Consider the following 20,083-nt stretch of genomic DNA (forward strand, 5'->3'; position numbering starts at 1 on the left):
ACATTTAAAATAATAGTAGGCATTTTATTTTTCAAAATCATACAAAATGATAGGGATTATTTTTCTCAACTTAATCCCACAAAGCTTTAAAGGTTAATATATAATTTGAATTCTGAACTATAGGTTCAGGGTGATTTGAATCCTAAATTTTTAAAGAGTATATTCTGAACTCTAAATAATTAAGGTTGGGATAATTTTGCCCCCACCATTAAATTTGAACAAAGGTTTGTTAGTTTTTAACAAATTAAGCCCAAATTTGAACTTTTAAATATGTGATTTTCATCAAATTTTACTGTGCTTCTCTCTCTCCTACCATCATTTGAGGGGAATTACAAGTTAAGCCCCGTTTTTAAAAAAAAATTATGGATGTTTGTTCAAATTTAATAGTGGAAGCGAAATTATCCCAACTTTAATCGTTTAGTATTCAAAATGTATTTTTTAAAATTTTATATTTTAAATCATCCTCAAACTTATAGTTCAGGATTCAAATTGTACGTTAACCCAAACTTTAATTGCTCATTTTATTGAATGCTTCTGTAAAATAATTCTTTTACTGACCGCTGAAACTGAAATTGCATTCTTTTTGTGGATTGAAAAATGAATAAGAGGTTCCAAAGTCCTGTTAAAAAAGGTTTGATTGTTCCTATCCAAGCAAGATCAACTACTGAATTGTTAAGAAACCTAGAGAAGTAAAGCGTGAAACAATGACAGAACCACAAAATGATGCAACAGCTAGATATAAAGACATCCCTCTTAGAAGCAACTCAAATCAAAGCATGTCTCTGAAGAGGACCTCCTTGGAAAAGCAAGATGTACAGCTTTCTTCTAAACAATAAAATTTTGCAAAACATGGATTGCATAACTTTCTGTGGTTATAGGCATTTAGAGTTCACTATACTGAGAGCTCATTACAAATTTAAGATTGTATTTTGGATGTATATTGTATGTGTATTGGATACCTTAAATTTGTTGAATGTTATATAAATTAAATCGAGCCATTTTTTGTTGTTTACTATATATTGTCAATGTCAATTTATGAAACTCCATTTGTTGCATAATTTAAATAACATAAAAAATGTATTAAATAATTAATGCATAAGTTACAAGAAAAAATTGTTTCCTATTAGTTTTAGGCAATAGGCGTAAATTGTTGGACAAGCTTTGAAACAAGCCAAAATTGTTGTTTATTTGCAAACCTTGAAACACAGTACAAAACTGTTGTCTAAAGCGAATAGACAACGGGCAAGAATTGCTGCTAAGTTAATTATTAACAATGGGTGAGAGCAGTTAGAATAGTTTGGTAACAGGCGAAAGCTGTTGCCTATTCTTAAAGCTCAAACTCGCTGCCTGTTGTCAAACTATAGGTAATGGTTTTGTCTTTTGTTCTCATAGATTGTAAAAACCCATTACCTGTTCAATACTACTTGGAGGACAGAAAATATGGTTTGAATAATGGTAAGAATAAGAAGTATGATTCAAGGAAGTAGACGCTATATTAGACCGAATGAAACTAGACTTTGAGGATATAACCCTCAGACTTACAAGCTTGAAATGAAATCTACTTGTTCAATACAACTTGGAGGATGGAAAAGATGGTTTGAATAAAGGTGAGAATGATGAGTATGACACCAGCAATTGATGCCGTAGTTTGCCACGCTGTCTTGCAATAATCCCTTTTCAAAGCTACTTTTTTCTTGCGCCAAGGATCTTGATAAAAGTCATTCAATCTTTTGCAGAGATCCAAATATCCAGAGCTGAAAGTCATCGGAACAGTATTTTTCCACAAGCTGTTAAATAATTCAGCAACACTCCTGCTATCACCAAGATGGTTGCGGATTATTTTCTGATGAATCAAGACATCAACATCTCTATCTGTATCGATCAGGCAATCCAGCACACCAACGTAGTCAGTAATGTAAGTATCATAAGGATAACGGAACTGTTCTAAAGCAATCATATTGAGAAACAAAATTTCAGTCCCCATATCCACTGTAATCTCTGGAACCTGAAGAACATGATTATTCCTTGAAAGCTTCAAGTCTAATATGCACTTGCTTCTGCCAGCCTTCAACTTTACTCCTGCATCTTTCAACTTGTGTGCACTATATAAAAGAATATCACTAGATGCATGGAATAATTTCCTTTGAGGCTTCTGTTCTTGCAAATGGAAAATCCTGAGAAGATCTGTGAAGTGTGCTATTCCCACATTAGGATCAGGCTTTAAATTTTGAATGTTATAAAAGCTAAAGTACATGTACGTGAGCTCGCGAAATGAAGGATGGTAACCGCCGAGGTTACAGGGATCTGCTTTGTTGTATAGATTCTCAATAAAAAAGAAAGGAAGTTGATTCTCAAGTAAAAGCAAATCTTGAGCAATATTTGCCCTCACCCATAGTTGTGACAGTTTAGCATCTTTTAATAATTCCTTGTCTTCGCTAATGAACCCGCAGAAGAGTCCAATAATAAAAGCTGCATCCCGTAATATCATCTTCATAAGATCCTTGTCCTCGAAGGCGATGTCCTCTGAGTAAGAATCACGAACTTGTTGCACTGAAGATTGGGCATAATTAACCAAATCACTCAAGCTTTTCTTAGATTTACGGATAAATCTTGCAAAGAAGATTTCTTTGTGCCTCTCCATATCTTCCAATCTCTCATCACCATAATGAAAGGGGCCAATTGAAATAAATTTTGGAGTATAAGCGCTTCCATGTTGATCGCGTATCATATGAGGCACCTTGTAGATACAACATTCAGGTAACAAAACCCCCTCTTGGCTTCGCTGAATCATTGCTTCCATGTCCATGATCACATGATCTGCCAACTATATATATATATACATTTTGATTTAGGTAAGCAAACAGAAATTACATTAGCAAAATAGGAGGAGGAGGAACATAAGCTTCGGATGAAGATCTAAACTGAGAAGGAAACTACAGAGAAACCACCCCCTTGATCACTGTAGCTACATTTTCCCCACTCAATAGCATTGACTTCTTATAATCTCACAATCTGAAAAATCTATAACACCATATCTAGGCATCGAACAGTAGCAAACTAGAAATCTTACTTCTTGTTCCGTACGGCGCTTGAGGGGATGTTGTCGATGAATTTCATCTTGGTCTTCGGTAATCTCAAGTGTGTCATTCTGCTTCATCGTTGCCTCTTCTTGGAAAGGAATTTGACAATGTTCTCCTCTTGCTTTCAGCGATCTTCTTCACCGAAGCAAAGATCTCATGTTTTCCGCTAAGGATCAAGTTAGCTGGCCTCCACATACATATACTTGATCACTTGACCAGTAGGTTGACCGACCAGGTTTCAGTGGTCATCAGAGGGTATATCCCCTTTAGTTACAGTAACCTATTTGTCCTTTCTTTCTTTCGTCCTCTTCCCAAATTACATGCCACATCTACAAGCTTATTCTCACCATTTTTAATTATTATTATTATTATTATTATTATTTTCTTATTATAAACTGGAATTAAAATGCCATTAGAAGGCTATATATAGACAGTACAAAGTATTCAAAACAGGAAGGGAGAATACCTTATCATTTTCCAACCCTTAAAAAAAGTTTGAAGGATGATCAAAGATACAAAAAGTATTATCTAAATTATGAGATTTCCTAACTAAAAATCAACATAAACATTATGTTCACGGTACAAGTGATAAACTTCTAGAGTCCAGTCATAGTGGAAAAGCATCTTCACATCAGTGATTATATCTTTGAACAGGTGACTTTCATCACAACCTGAGTAAGGAAATTAATGGCTTCAAAGGAGTCAGTGTACAAGTTCACTTTCCGATATCCCTTGTTCCAACACAGGTTTAGCCCATGAATGATAGCAATTACTTCAGCTATGGTAGAAGGGACGTTAACAAGTTTGCAATTGAAGCCTTGAATCCAAACACACTGGTCAGACCAACATCAATTATTTCAAATGGTTCAACATCAGTTGAAGATGGTCAAAGAGTGTCCAAGAAGCCCCTTTGTAGAGGAATTTATTTATTTTTCCCCGATTCAGTCATTCTTGCTCAAAAAAGGTAACACCATTTCTCTTCTTCCCTTGCCTAAAGCATTTTTCGGACCATGCTTTCTTTCCATAAAAGGGTAATGGCCATTATGATCTTCCATAAAGTACGCTGATCACTTTCTTTGGGGCAACTTGTCCCATCAATTGCAGGCCTCAAAAAAATGTTGGTCCGTTAATCGAACGCATTTTTCCCCTCCTCAGAACTTCAGCATCTTCTTCAGCCAAGAACTTGAGCTTCTTCTCCCCTTAGATCTCCAGATCGCGAACGGCATCCTGTGAGCAGTGGCCTTCAGAGCTTTTTCTTCACCGGAAATTTTGTGTTATTATATGTAGATAATTTTGGTTTCATTGTTTTTTTAAATCTTTCATTTATATAACTTTGAAAAATGAAATTTTTTTATGATTTAATAAGTTGTTAATTAAAATCTCCCTGTACATCACACGGTAGTAAAAGTTAGTTATCCTTGATGAGAGCTAGACCATGTTCCGATTAAATGTGGATTGTTCAAATTTAAAACTTTTATTTATTTTTATTTTGTATTTATTAAATTAAAAATTTTAAAATTTATCAAATTTTTTAATAAAGTTGTTTATCACTAATTTGGATAGTATGGATTTAATCTAGATGGGTCAATAATATTAAATTATTTTATTTTATAAATTGACTTCCTAAGTATACTTTGGACAGTCCACATTTAATATTAAATTTAAAAAAATTAAAATTTTATTTTGATAAATAATATTTTATAAATAAAGATAATTTCCTAGCTGTCACTTTCTAAAAAATATTTTTAAAAAAATTTTAAATTTTAAATTTTAAATAAATCTGGATAATTAATTTATAAAAATTATAAAAAATAAATATTAAATTTGGACCATTAAAATTAAATCTAAACTATCCAACAATTGTAAAGAAAATTTATTAATTTTTGTTGTAATTTTTTTAAATTTTTATTTTAATAAATTTAAAATAAAAATAAAATAAAAGTTTTAAATCTGGATGATTCATATCTCATCAAGGGTGATGAACACCATGGTGCTCATTCCTTTGATAAGCACTAAATCTCAATCCCCTTAACCATTAGTTATGCGAAAGATAATTTTATCTTTTGTATTTTGACTACATGCTATATACTTATTAATTATCCGTGTTTTAAAGGCTCAACATCGAGAACTAGAAATGCCAATAGTTCATGGTTCACATGTTCTTACTAGTCAAATCGCCAGTCACATTGATGACATAAAAATTAAATAAAAATAATATTATATACATATGTAACATATAAATATGAAATTGTTGAAAAAATGAGCATAAAGAATTAGCACATGTCATGTAAATTATTTAAAAAATATACTAATTGAGGCCAAATACTCACAAAATTGCCCAAGTTTACAATTGGGCTCACATGCAAATAAAACATATATCCTTCCATGAATAAGTGCACGCAACAAATCCTAGAGTTGGCAAAATATCATTTCAGTGCACAAAAGTTAACTAGAGACTTTACATATATGTCTCTAGTTCTTTAGCATTGATACCTCTCCCTTTCCCTTTCTCTTAATTATCTTCTCCTAAAAAAACAATCTCAATAACTAATAAACTTATTAAAACAAAGCATAATAAAGCAAGCAATAACATAACAACCAAGTCATCACATAAACTCAATTTCATATATATCAATGCTTATGAGAAATGCAACCACCTTATATCCCTCTTTATATCATCTAACCATACCCATGAGCTATTAATAATATAGGACTAGTTTGTGTGACTGAAACTAGCCCTGTTTTCTAATTGTGAGAGGTTACCTAACCAAAAGTTCCCACACTTACTCTTAAACAATGAGTTTTCCTTACTCGAATTTCAGGATGTCATATATTACCTGATCCATATGTCTAATCCAGGATCAGTGATATTGAGTATTATACCTAACTCATGCCACACTCGTAGATCATTAGCAATACTAAGCACATTAGTAATGAAAGATGCTAACCACTGTGCACAAATTCAATGGAGGCTACACCGTGTGGATTTATACTAAGCTAGCCTTTGGTTTCTCTAGGGTGAACTACCACCCACCATACTCATGTTAGCTCAATTAACCATATGCAATTTCCTCATGCATAACATAACATCTAGCATGCAATAAACAATAAAACTCACATCATAGCTCATGCCACCATAATATTTACATCACATTATGCTTGCTTTCATAATATAATATTTATACATATCCCAACTCAACCATATATTAAAGCACGTAAGCAATAATAACGATTCATAACCAGTTACTAAAAAAACAAACTGCACAAGAACCTACTCAAGGTGAGGCACCTAAGGATCAAGAGGTTTCAATGGATGGAGCTTTCAATGCAATTACTGCATTGTTTATACTTATGGCAATGAAGACTCAGATGTGGAAGAAGTCACTCCCTGGGCTTATGTTGAGAAGAAAACTCCTATTCATTCAGGTGTTCCTACTACAGCCCTGTTCAAGGACTTAATGAAATAAAACACCAAGGTATTCTAAAATCTTCAACCTTTGACACCCTTACTAGCCTTTGGAGAAATCATCAAGCTCTCACCTCTATTTTCTCCTCGGCCTTCTTGGAAAGAGTTAGAAGCCAAGGTCAAGGCTATAGGTCCTACAACTCCAATCACTCTCCCTTCACATTTATTCACTCCTGTTGACTTATCTCTGAAGCTCCTTGATGATGACAAAAAGAGGGAGAAAAAGTCTGAGAGTTTAAGAATGGCCTTTAAGTTGCAATGTGCAAAGAGCAAAGAAATGGTTATGGATTCAGGTATAGACAAGCATAAGGGTCACCCAATGATTAGAAAAAGAGGAGTGCAAGGAAATTTAGGCCTAAGGTTTCCAAGGAACGAGATCCTAAGCCTAAGCTTCTGCATTCAAAGTCCTCTATACTCATCAAGCCATTAGTCTCTTCCAAAAAAAACACCCACAATGCCTCACATTGACATTCTCACAGATGATTGGGTGAAGAATTTTATGGCAAAAGTTGATGCTGTGGAGATCAAGAAGAGCCTTGTCATTTCTTTTGTTTCTTTGTTTGAACTAAGCTTATACTTTATACGTTTTTGTGTTTATCTTTTGGTTATTACTATATATTACTCATAACTATCCTTTAATACAAGTGTATTATTCAATTCATAGTTTGTTCAATTTACTTTCCCTGTTTATTACTTGTTTGAAGGGGAGACAAAGTCTCTCTAAGACTAACAAAATGCATTAAGTTTTGTCATCATGAAAAAAGAGGAGAAATGTTAAACCTTAGTTTTGATGATTATAAAATGAAAGAAGTTTGTGTTTTATAGGTTTAATAATTAAGAATTAGTGGTTTGTAAAGGAATTGGGTCTCTTTGCGTTATTTTATTACTCTTACATTTTATTCCCAAATAGGCACTCTTATTCACAAATAAGTGCCTTATTCCCAATTAGCTAAGAAACACCTAAATGCCTCTCGTATTCTTTTTTAAAGTATTTCTCTCTAGAGATTAAGTATTTGACTTGATCTTAACTCCTTAAGGACCCTTGGTATTGCTTGAAAGGTATCTCAATTGATCCTAGAATCCAAAATCCAAAATCTGAGAGCCTTTGTAATTTTTTTGTGAAGTGGTCCTTATTCCAAAATAGTACCTTTATTTCAAAATAGCTTATTCCTAAGTGCGTGTCTCTTATTCCCAAGTATCCACTCTTTTGCTTATTCAAAAATAGCTTATTTGGGAATAGTTGTCTTTATTCAAGAATAGTGGTTGATCTTTAAAGCTGTTTCTTGATCCGTCATTACATAACATCTTACTCAGGAATAGCTTATTTGTGAAAAGTTTATCTTATTCCCAAATAAACACTTTTAGATCAACACGTACGTAATCTTCTTTCAATATAAGGGATATATCTTGAGATAACCATCATATGCTTCTCGATATTCAACTCTTCATTATTTTGAGGTAAGGCTGCTTATTCCAAAACAAGCATGAAGTAACATGCTCTATTTTTCACGTGAATAATAGGGCAATTTCAAAACTCTTTCCATCCATTTCCTTTCACTTTCTGAGAGTTGTGTTAGTTATTTAATTTTCCTAGAATCTTTTTAAACATAATTTAAGTTGCATTAAACACTTACTGATTGTATTTAGAAATTCCTATTCATAAATAGCTTCATTCTTCCAAAATAGTCTTTCACCTACCTTATCAGAATATTTAATGCCAAAAGACATTATTTTCCTTACTTGCCTTATTCAAAACTCCATCGTAAAGCATTGTTCCATTGCCTCTTTTCGGGAAAAGCTTAGAAGAGAGAAGTCAATGACTCTAATGGCTATATTCATGAGTCTAACAGATCATTTATGAAGCCCTACTATAAATTAAAGCATTTATGAAGATGGTGAAAAGAACAATACAAACGAACAATACGAGCTATTTCATTTTTTGTTTTACCAACTTTTAAAGTTTGTATTCGTTACAAGTGAGCGTCATTGATTATATATTAACTCTTGGAGAGAGTATTTGATAGAACTAATTCATTCTTAAATTTACTCTATTTGTCTCTATTTTCTTTCTTAAAACAAAGGATCTTAAACTTAGAGAGTTTAAGAGGGATAAATCATTACCTTTGTAAGGAGAAGTGATTCAAACTTTAGTTTAACTTTAGGATTGTACTGAGGCTACTAAGAGCCAATATTAATCTTGGTGGAGTTATTGAAAAAATCTCAAGTGGTACTTAGGGATTAGATGTAAGCTCAAGTTGTAGGAGTTGAATCAAGATAAATGATCTGTCCAAGCTTCTCTTCTTTACTCTACTATGATTGGTGATATCATTCTAAACTCATCTCTTTAATTTTATTATTAGCCCAATTTTTATAAACCTAATTCACCCCCTTCTACGGACTTTCACTTTTGCTTTTACAATTGTTAATTGCTTTTAGAGTCAAACTTGAGATATAGATAGAAGATAAAGTGATGGTTGATATAAAAAAAACTAATAGAAGAAAACAGAGATGGTCACTTGCTACTAACATACTATATCTACAGGGTGCTCTCTTCGATTTGTAATGACCTCTGTCATTAACCTCAAACGACTCCAATAACCAATAATCCTTAACCATAAAGATTAATCATGGCTTTAATGTTTAAAACATTTGTTAAGTGACAACTAGAAATTGGGATCCTAAAGAGTCATTAAAGATTAACTAGAATGCTTTTTTAAAGTCAGGGTATTAAAAACATGTGGAAACATGGAAATATCAAACATAACATAGCATTGAGAAAGGAACGAAAAGGGCAAAACTATCATCTTGGAAGACTAGACTAGCTCACTGTGGCTAAAAGTACCTTTGATATGGCCCTACAACCTTACTCACCCCTGCCAACACCTATTACACACTCATTGTAATGTCCTCCTTGACATTACCAAACTCATCCACATACACTATTCGAAGGTTGATAGAAGCTCTTACCCTCTGTATTACCATAAGTCACGTATGTTAAAAATATAGAAATTAATAATTTAAAAATAGTTGGGATTCTAAAAATCTTTTGAAAATAGTTCAAATCACCCAAAAATATATATTATGCACAGTGAAGCGTTTAGGAATGCTTAAGTACCATGTACTGCAAAACAGGGTCAAAATAGTCATTTTAGTCATGTATGTTAAAAATTTGTGTCATGTGCTACAGCACATATGACAATTTTTGCTATCATAATAGTTTGATATATGCAAACTTTCAGTGTTTGGCATTTTCACATATGATATTCGATTAGAATGATTCAAGTGCTTATAGGAAGCTTATTCGATAATCTAACTTATGACAAAGGTTTCATTTCAATCTAATGTTCTATGTGAAAATTAGATACTTTGATGTAAAATGACCACTTTATGTCATCTTCACTCACCCGAATGTCCCAAATCCAAATCACGTGTCATTAGCTACTTTTAAGGCCTTAACCACATCCAATGGGACATTTAACACCTAATTAAGCAATTATATCATCTGAGTCACATGTATACACAAATTTCACATATATACATAAATATCACACTTACACATATATATACACACACTGGCCAAATTTCACACATTTATCACTTTCAAACACACATTCATACACTTGTATTAGTATCTTATCCCTCTCTATCACATTCTACATCATTTCATATGTTTTCATATCACAAGGCTAAGATACACACATGATAATCACACAGGTGCATCAAAATATGCTAATGCATTCCTATGGCAACTTATATCATTAAATATTGACAACACACAAGTTTATTATACAAAACTCCAATAGCACAGCAGTAGCACAAGATCACACAAGTGGCATCATAATAATACCCAATTAGTCCCAATCCCAACCAAAGGAGTGAAATAGGTCTAACTAAAGTGAGGCACCCCCTATTAAGGTCCATGCGGGGGGCAAAGTAAGTGATCATGACTCATCTTATTTTCTAGAAGATTCCCAACACATCCATCACCCCTTTAGTACAATTTTCTCAATTGCAACCTAACCCTACTCAGAAATCACTTTTATATAGCAATTTAATCTTAATTTAGTATATATTAAGTCACAATATACCTCAAACATGCTAGAGACAATTTAAAATATTAGAATCCAACGGAATTCCTTAAACCATATAGATTAAAAGGTTATCAGCCTAGTTATTGGTTTTCAATAAACATATCCAAAATATCAATTAGCATATTCATTAAGGTCCTTCTAAATAACAAAATATACATATAATGTATTCTGTTAAAAAATGTAAGGAATTTTTAGTATTTTAATATGTAATCATTGTCTTTTTTTTCAAAAGTGTACCTAATGAATAAATCATTTTATTTTTTATTTTAGAGTGAAACATCCTATTAAATAGGGGTATATATATAAAGATACACAGTTTGAGGATAAGTAACTACTTTATTAGGAGTGAGATTCAATTAAAAATGTTTTACATTTTTAAATGGAAGGAGTACAATATTGCAAACCTACACATTCATACAAGATAAATTTGACTGCGATTACCCAGGCTCAAGTGAACTCAAGGGCTCTTACACATTCAACTTGGGTTAGCTAAGGAAAAAAATCAGGGGTTCTCAACAAGAACCTCCTCACATGTCTACAACCCAATAGAATTAGAAATTAGGACTCTAAAGCAAATAAGAATTAATCCTAACACACTCATGGCATGAACATGTAACTCTATAACTTCATTTTCCTCACTCTACTAATATTAATTAACTTAAAGTAGCCTTTAATTTGTCACATACTAGCCTTTAATCCCAAAACACTGAATTTCTTTTCTTCTAAAAGCTATAGCTTTTAGGGATTTAACATGTCATCGCTTTTTAACTAAATGTAAACCTATGGAATGTTTAGAATTGCTTAATTACTCTTTTCAAAGTGATTAATAAAAAATTAAATGGTACAAACTTTTTCAATTAAATTTCCTATCCTCTAGCCATCCCAAAGCATGCTAACCTTAAAAATCCCATAATCTATAAGCCAATTTGAGGTTTAGAGTACATACCTAAGGCTTAGTAGCTCCAAATTAACACTCAAGGTTTGAAATTGGCGTTCCCCTACTTAAGGAAGGTTGAAATTGCTGATTTGAATGTGTTAAAATCCTATTTTCTGCTCAGAATCGTATGTAAAAGTGTCTGTCTGAGTTGCATTCATCAGCATTAGTGCTAGTATAAATTATGGCCAACTGCCAACACGAGCCATGTTCACGGGTGTCTATTCGGTGTCTATTCGCAGACAAATGTGACTCCTTTGCTCACGTATGAGGCTGGACAATAGCAATAGCTTGTTTTGTCTCCTATTTTGCAACTAAACCCTTCTTAAAGTGTCTGAACTCATTCTAAGTCATCCTTAAGTGTTTTAAAAAGATTTCTAAGAGGCTTTCCATGTGATAAGGATGTTACATGCCTATTGATAGTTTTAATAAATCAGGAAAATATGAAAGTTCTTCGAGAAGTATCTTCAAATTATCTCCCATTGATTTGAGGCCATGAAGAGATTATGAGAAACAAAGAGTTTACACAAGATGAGCAACACAAAGGGCCAAGATTGGATAACACTTGATATTGAATCAATGGAAAACTTGACTAATACATAGGGTTTTATGTTATTTATATAATATCACAATTTCTAATAATCACTAACAAGTGGTATAAATATCCAAGTAATGAAGTTATTTTAATTACAAAAGTCATGATATTTATTCCTAACAAAAGATTAATTTGGATCTCTTAAGCTCTTTAGTTATACATCAAAAGAATTTCAATCCTTGACTTTACCCCACCCCACCACAACTCACCATTGCCACATAAGCTAACTTGGCTTGAATCCCTTAAACTATTTGATTGATTCAATCCAAATTGTGTTTTAATGGGAATCCTATAATGAGTAATCAAGTTGTTATTAAAAAAAAAAATATATGGCTTCTCATCACTACAAAAAAACAAAGACATATATATTCTTATTCACCTTGCATTATGCTTTCTTGTAACTTGCAATGGGGATAATTGGATATAATCAAATTCAATGATTAATCTGAGTAGTGATGGATATTAAGTGGCCATCCCCTTTTAAAATAATTAATTACCATATTCAAGTGAAAACTAAAAAGATAGACATGTGAGAAAGGCACGAGCTCTGCTTTTGTGGGACCCGCATGATAGAAGTTAGTTTCGTTCTGCTATACATTTCTCTCTCTTCGAGAACATTACATCCTTGGAATCCTATAATCTCTTTGGTTCCTCTTATAGAAAAATATTAAAAAAATGGCTCTATTTTCTTAATAAATTACATTTATTACAAACAGTAAATGCAATTTAGGCATTATGTATATACAAGTAAACCAGACCCTTGAGACTTGAGAGGCTTGCAGCCGCTTTTCCTCTTCAACTCAATAATGGAACCCTCCAGGTCTCATAATTCATCGTTCGCTCCAAAAAGTACTTTGATCCGAGATTCATCGTCGCCATTGTCAATCCCAGAAGAGAGATCTCAAGTTCAATGGACCTGGGAAGAGAACAAGGTATTTGAGAATACTTTAGCTGAGTTTGGTCTTGAATCTGAACTGCTACTTCCAACTCTTGCTTTGAGGATCCCCACAAAAAGCATCAATCAGTTTAAAGAGCATCTGAAAGCTCTGGAAGATGACATTAAGATGATTGAATGTTCAGATTTTGATGAAATTATGAACCTTGGAAAGATTGACGAACAAGCTCCTAAACAATCAAATGCAAGATCTATTCCTAGGGAACGTAGAAAAGGAATTCCATGGACCAAGACTGAACATGAGTATGTATTTCTTTGCTTTGATTCTTTTACTTCATTATTGATTTCTCAATCTCTCGCTTTCGTGTTTGAAACCGGGGGAAATTTCTGGCTTGCATTATTTATGCACATTAAAAATATATATATGTTTAAATAAATGTAGATTGCATTTTAGGTTGTGATTAATTGATCTTTCAAGAAAATTAAAAGACCCCCAAATTTTTATCCGAATTAATGGTACATTACCGACACAAGGCTTGACGGTTTTTTTTTTTAAAGTTAATTTTTTTACAATTTATTCCATCATTACTAAAATTCTATTTTTTTATGTAATCAAGTTATATTTTCCAAAATAATTAATCAAGTTGGGGATAGTTCAAGGAGAAGAAAGAAAACCCAATCACTCTTGTGAAATTAGGGTTTTGAAGAAAGTAAAGTGAGAAGACTTGCTTACGTCCATCATGAACTTAAAATTCCTTGCACTTTCTGATCTGGATGATTCATATTAAATTACTGAGTATATTGCTTGTAGGAAATTAAATCCAAGCATAACTTATCAGTATGTATTTGCAAAACAAGAGAGTGAACTGAGGAACCCATTACACACACACACGAATTACAATATTATAATACTTGAAGCTCAAAACTTTACAGAACATTTAAATTACTCATAAATGATATATAAAATATACTTAGTTTCCTTGAAATTTACAAAAACAATTACGCTGTGAGAACATCGAACAACTACTTGAAGATACTGTAAATCCAAGAGTTTTTAAGATCGTAAGTTAGGGACAAATTAAATTAATGCCCCAACCTTTTGAGGTATGATAATCAAATAATACTTCAATTCATCCCCTATACAACATTAAGATTATACCACAAATTTGCAAACCCAAACTGGAACTTGAGCAATTGAAATTTAAGCAAAACGATCTTAATTGATCGAACACATAAAGTAAATCCAAATATATGCAAAAAAAATATACCTACATATCAGCTTCTGGGCAAGGGCTTGCATTATTTTTCTTTAAAACTGAGAATTTAAGATTCCTCAACATTTTCTGGAGAAGATATCTTTGTGCTTGTCAACGAGATTTTTTGAACTTAATTATATGTGCTGGTTTTCCCTAGTTAATTAATTTGGATGATCTGTCGATAAGATTTTACTTCAAATTTTGTGGTGGTTGCTAGATTTGCTTATATTTTTGTCTAAATCAAATAATTCTTTTTCTCAAATTTAGTTCAGTTTAGAAAATTTATCCGGTGATTACTTCAGTTCAGTACTTAGAAGGAAAAGAAATAAAAACCAGAAGGTTATGCAACCGTATGTGTTTTCTTTTTTTCAAATACATGACAAAGGAAATGGCTTACACGGGATTCAATTCGAAGAATGTAAAATAGTAATTCATCCCCCTATCAATAGAATATATATATATATATATATATAAGAAAAATTGTAAAGAAAAAGCCATAAAGTAATTCTTTTTCTTTGCTAGTATCCATTGAATTTCACTATCATGGATTAAGTGGTGAAGGCAGAATAGTGATTAAGAATGATATGAGTCACATCAAAATGGCATTGTTTTTAATTAAGGACTACAAAATTCAATATGGAATTAAAAATTAGGTCATACTATTACATTTCTACATTTAAGTTAGTCTCTCATTGATCCTCCACTATCATTCTAAACCATTTATATCTATCAAATTTTAATGATACAGATTAATCTTTGCTTTTAAAAATCTTTAAAGCGAATCTAACAGTCTATAGTTGTAGTTTTTTATTCATTTAGTAGAGAGAAGCCCAATAATATGAAAACAAGAGATTAACTTAGGACTGTCATCAAACTAGCTATTTACACTGTTAATAATTAATCACAGTTCTAAGACTTCTTTTTGTCTATTTTATTATTGAATCATTTTTTCTTTCTTTGAAACTCAGAAAATCTCAGTAATTTGAGTAGAAATGAAGATTGATATTTAGTTCTAATTGAACATTGTAGTCATACTTTGTAAACAATTGATCATTTTGTGTGCATTGTATCTATATCTTAACATTTTAAAACTTATCATATCACACATATTTACCTTGTGCTGGATTATATATGTGTGTATGTACTTAGCTCCTCACATTTTACTACCCATTTTCTTATGCATTACAAAAATTGTAAAAATTTTGAGACATCTTGTTTATGACTTATGAATAATATAATTTGATTACATATATTTTATATTTTATACTGATATTGATATGGGCAAACAGAATGTTCCTTCAGGGGCTTGAGCGCTTTGGAAGAGGTGATTGGAAGAGCATATCAAGGTTTTTAGTGACATCTAAAACTCCAACTCAAGTGGCCAGTCATGCACAAAAGTACTTTAAGAAACTTGAAAACCCTAAGTCTCGTTCTAGGAAAGACGGATCGTTCATGCGAACGGTTGACGATTCACATATGCTGGCGGTGGCCATGGCAGAAAAGGCACAACTTGCCATCTCTGATGACTATAAGAAGCCATGATTATGGATTTAGTAGTGTTATTGCTGCATGCTCTTTAATTTGGCAACTCCTTGAATGATGACTAGCTGATTCTGAAATAATCTTTCTTTTCAAACTCAGACAGAAATTTTAATTTCTATGGTTTAAATATGCTTGAAGATCTTCTTGTGGTTCTTTTGTTATCTTTCGATTACATGAGTGGCTGCCTAGCCAATTATATTCCTGAAATTCTTCCTTTCTATGTTGGTGGAGATCTTCGTTTTATCAGTTTCCGTGGTTTAATATGTTTGAAAATTAATTTTAGTGGTACTCCCTCTATCTATTCATAAGGGAGAGAAAAAGATTTTTTTTTTTGTCTTATTTATAAGTTACATTAATAAATTTTCAATTCAAGTTTTCTTTTTTACCTTCCATTAATTAAATATCCAGAAAAACATGTAATTAAAATATGTATATTTAATAAAGGTAAAATTGAACAGTCATTAAATTTTTTAAACAAAGTTAATAAGTTTTAAATTTTTTTTATTCCAGTGAAATATGTTAGAAGTGATTTATAAATAAAATCAGAAAAGTATATTTTAGTCTTTTGAATCTTAAATACATGTTTAAATTTTATCTTATTGAATTATCATATATATATATATATATATATGGTTAGTTTTTAACTGAGTATGGATTATTTTATCAAGGAAGAAAATAGTAAAGTACCTCCCAAGTGAAGAGAAAAAAATATTAGAAACTTAACAAGATGGGTTAAAAAGAGAAACTTATAATTGACTTCATACACTCTTGGATGGGTTCGCATTCATTGCTCATTAGCCCTCTGGCTTATGATCTAAGCCTTTCATTTTATTTTAAAATGATCTCTACCATTCATTTTAAATTAAGTTTCAGGTATTGTTAATATTATATTTATTAAAATAAAAAATTATTAAAAAATTAATATTAAATCTGTACTTTGGAGGTACTTTACCATTTTCTCCCTTAAAAATATGATATTGAAAAAGATTTTTTTTTTGCCACATGATATTGAAAGAATAAAAGCATTATTCTTTTAATTGCATCATTAGCATGATGAAGTAGTTAAAAATATTTTTTTCTCACACTTCCTCCTTATTTTATCCAATTGAATTTGTAGTCTAAGCATCATGAAAGAATGTTAACCTCCATAATTTCATATTATTTGAGCACATTCTCCTTACATTTTAATATATTTTGGCAAAAAGAATGTTAAGCTATAAATTTCACCCTTTTTTTAAATCCCTTTTCCATGTATCATACCATGGCTCTATTTTGGTATTTTCAAGCTAATTTATTGATATTTTAGTTTAAGATTTGGTTGGATGCATTTTTGAACCCTTGATGGTGCTTTTGGACGGATTTTAGATAAAGAAATCAGGCGAAAGATGATTAGTCATGCTAATTGGGAGAAGTGTACAAAACAAAGTAAAGTTGTGACCAAAAATGTGGCTTTATTCACAACTTCCAAAGCTACATCAAAACAAAGTGTTTTATTCACTACTACAAAAAAGAGTATTACATCATTCTTTTATGTCAATTAATTTAAAATCATATGCAAAAAAATAATGATGGCACTTTTTGTAATTATGGGTGAGAGTATTAACATTGGTTTTTGGAAAAAACTGACGTAAAAATTTTTTTCCCTGTCAATTTTAAATAAAACTAACATGAAAAGTTTATTTTAAAAAATTGAAAAAATGTCAGTTTGCATGTCGGTTCTTGAATAACTAAGTGGAAATTAGATACCACATAAGTAAAAAACTAACGTGGTATCCCTTATATCAGAAAGTAAAAAGATGCTCCCCCACTTATTCTTTGAATCAGCCTTCATCTCCAGTACTCTACTCTCTCTCTCTCTCTCATTTTTGAACTTTTGAGTGTCGTTCCTTTCGAAAGCTATCACCATCCACCGTTGTGCTCATCATCATCGCCATTTGCGTCTGCCATCACTGTTGTTCGGGGTCTTCCGTCACCGTGTCACTGAATTTCGCATCTGCTATGGTCAAAATCTTCTTTATTGATGGGTTTTCTTGTTTTTGATAGGTCTTCTTCAGGATTATTGGTGGGTCTCCTTCTTCTTCATTTTCTAGTAGGTGCTCTCTTCTTTTACCTTCTTCCTCTTCCATTATTGGGTGTTTCTATTCAATGGGATTTTTATGGTTGCAATTTCTTCCTTAATGGATTTTGGTTAAGTCACATTGTTTTTTTTATATTTTTAATTGGTTTCAGAAATTTATTTTTATTAGGTAGTCATGAATATGAATTTTTGCCTTTAATTTTTTATTTGTTCTTACTTTCTTATTTTTTTTCTAATTTTTATGTGACAAAATTTGTTGCTTCTACTATGTGAAAAATCAAATTCTTTATTTTTAATTGAGCTTTTTAATAAAATGAATTTTATACTTGATTAGGTTAATTAATTTTATTGTGATGAATTTTGGTGTTTGATTGTGATGGTTGAGGTTTAAACATTATTATGTTTATAATAGATATATATTTCCAATTGTCGTTGGAATTTTGTGATTGTTGAAATTTTGGGATGTTATGATTTAAGAGGAAACTCTGCCAAATTTGTTTTCTAATCTTATAAGTTGAAGAATAAATATGCTTTAACTAAGAAGATTATATTTAGTGATTGCAATGCAAGCTTTGAGTGATATAGGGTTATGCTGTGAGCTGTATTCCTATATTACTTGTTCCATTTATAGTTTTGAATATTAGGAAGTACGACGTTATCATTTTTTGTTTATTCATTTATCCTAATTTGTAGAATGATTGTGAAAACCTCATTTGTTGGAAAAAGGCATTTAATTTCAACATTGGTGCATCATTAACTAACTATGGATTGTTTTGTGCAGGGTTTGTGATTTCATCTTTGTGTATAACATGTTTTGTGCAGGGTTTTTATTCTATCATTCTCTATCCAACATTTATTGGTCTATATATATTCATCAAAAAATCAAAATTACTTGATAGCATAAAATTCAATCCACGAGAATATTTTCCAATAATTTTACTTTTAGTAAAATAGCTGGTTGTGATACAGGCACATCTTCTCTTCTCTTGAGCGTGAAACCAAATCATTTTTTTCCTGACGGTAAGCAATTTTTTGATTAATTGAATTAATTTTATTTCTTACTATTCTTGTTTGTTGTACCTTTTCTTATCATAACGTATAATTCCATAATGCTAAAAATATACAATTTTGGCACTCTATTACTTCCGTAATCTGTTTTTATTAGTAAAGATTTGCTTGGCTTTTACATAGGAATACCATGATGGGCAATGAACCTGCAAGTTCTAATAGCTATGCAAGGTACACACTTCTTGATTGTTCTCTTATTAATTTTATGGGTTTCCACTTATTATTTGATTGACTAATATAGTATTAAAACCACAGTAGAGATTGACCGCATTCAAGAAAATATTATTTAGTTCATTTTATAAATATATATTTAGTATAGTTGTAACTTGTGGTATTGTCATTGTGATTCTGCTGACTGGCTATTTATACTTGTTGTTAATCTATACAATTTATAGGTTTTAAGTTTTAGAAGTATAGAAAAACAAACAAATTTTTTTAACAAAATTAGACTTTTAACAACGGTTATATAAAAAAAATCATTGTGGAAAAACTTTTAACAACAATTATCTATAAATAAGGATTATGGAAAGTCAATTTGAGAAAGCCACAATGAAAAACAAGACTTTTCATGTTGGTTATTTAAGTAACTGATGTGGAAATTCTTTTCCACATAAATAATCGACCTAAAAAGTCAACTTTTCACTTTCCTTTTTTTTTTTACTTTTCCGTAATAACTGATGTAAAAAGTTTAAAATAACTGTTATTAAAAGTTCTTACTACAATAGTGATTTAGCTGATAAAGTTAAGGTTTTGGTGTATATAAGGGCTATTTTTGACTTTGGCTAACATTTGGGACTTCTTGGGAGAATTTGGGAGCTTGGAGTGTGTTAGGGCATGGATTTTGGTGGAGATTGAGCTTGGATTTGAAAATTGAAAGAGATTTTGGCTTTATATCTTGATTTTTCTTCTTCATTCTCCTTCTCTTCCTCTTGTTCAATGTTTATGTTGATATATTTGTATTTTCTCATGGGTTTTATGAACATTTGCAGCCTTTGAGATTATTTTGAATCCTTGTATGGATTAAATACTCATTTCCCCTTCATATTTGTAATTAATGATGTGATCATGTTGATTTTACT

At 31.4% G+C, this 20,083-nt stretch overlaps 2 protein-coding genes across 2 annotated transcripts; one reads left to right on the top strand and one right to left on the bottom strand.

The window, feature by feature from the left end:
* Positions 1-1,558: 1,558 nt before the first annotated feature.
* Positions 1,559-2,806, bottom strand: LOC129316545 (UPF0481 protein At3g47200-like). Its single transcript, XM_054960965.1, has one exon. It carries the CDS (start codon positions 2,804-2,806, stop codon positions 1,559-1,561), a length of 1,248 nt encoding a protein of 415 aa, XP_054816940.1.
* A 10,166-nt stretch (positions 2,807-12,972) lies between these two features.
* LOC129316546 (transcription factor DIVARICATA-like) lies at positions 12,973-15,859 on the top strand. Its single transcript, XM_054960966.1, has 2 exons — positions 12,973-13,364; positions 15,607-15,859. Exons 1-2 carry the CDS (start codon positions 12,973-12,975, stop codon positions 15,857-15,859), a joined length of 645 nt encoding a protein of 214 aa, XP_054816941.1.
* The last annotated feature ends 4,224 nt before the right edge of the window (positions 15,860-20,083 follow it).

The sequence above is a fragment of the Prosopis cineraria genome, unplaced genomic scaffold, assembly GCF_029017545.1.
Source record: "Prosopis cineraria cultivar Desert tree isolate PC_DT_omini unplaced genomic scaffold, ASM2901754v1 PC7, whole genome shotgun sequence".
Lineage (NCBI taxonomy): Eukaryota > Viridiplantae > Streptophyta > Magnoliopsida > Fabales > Fabaceae > Prosopis > Prosopis cineraria.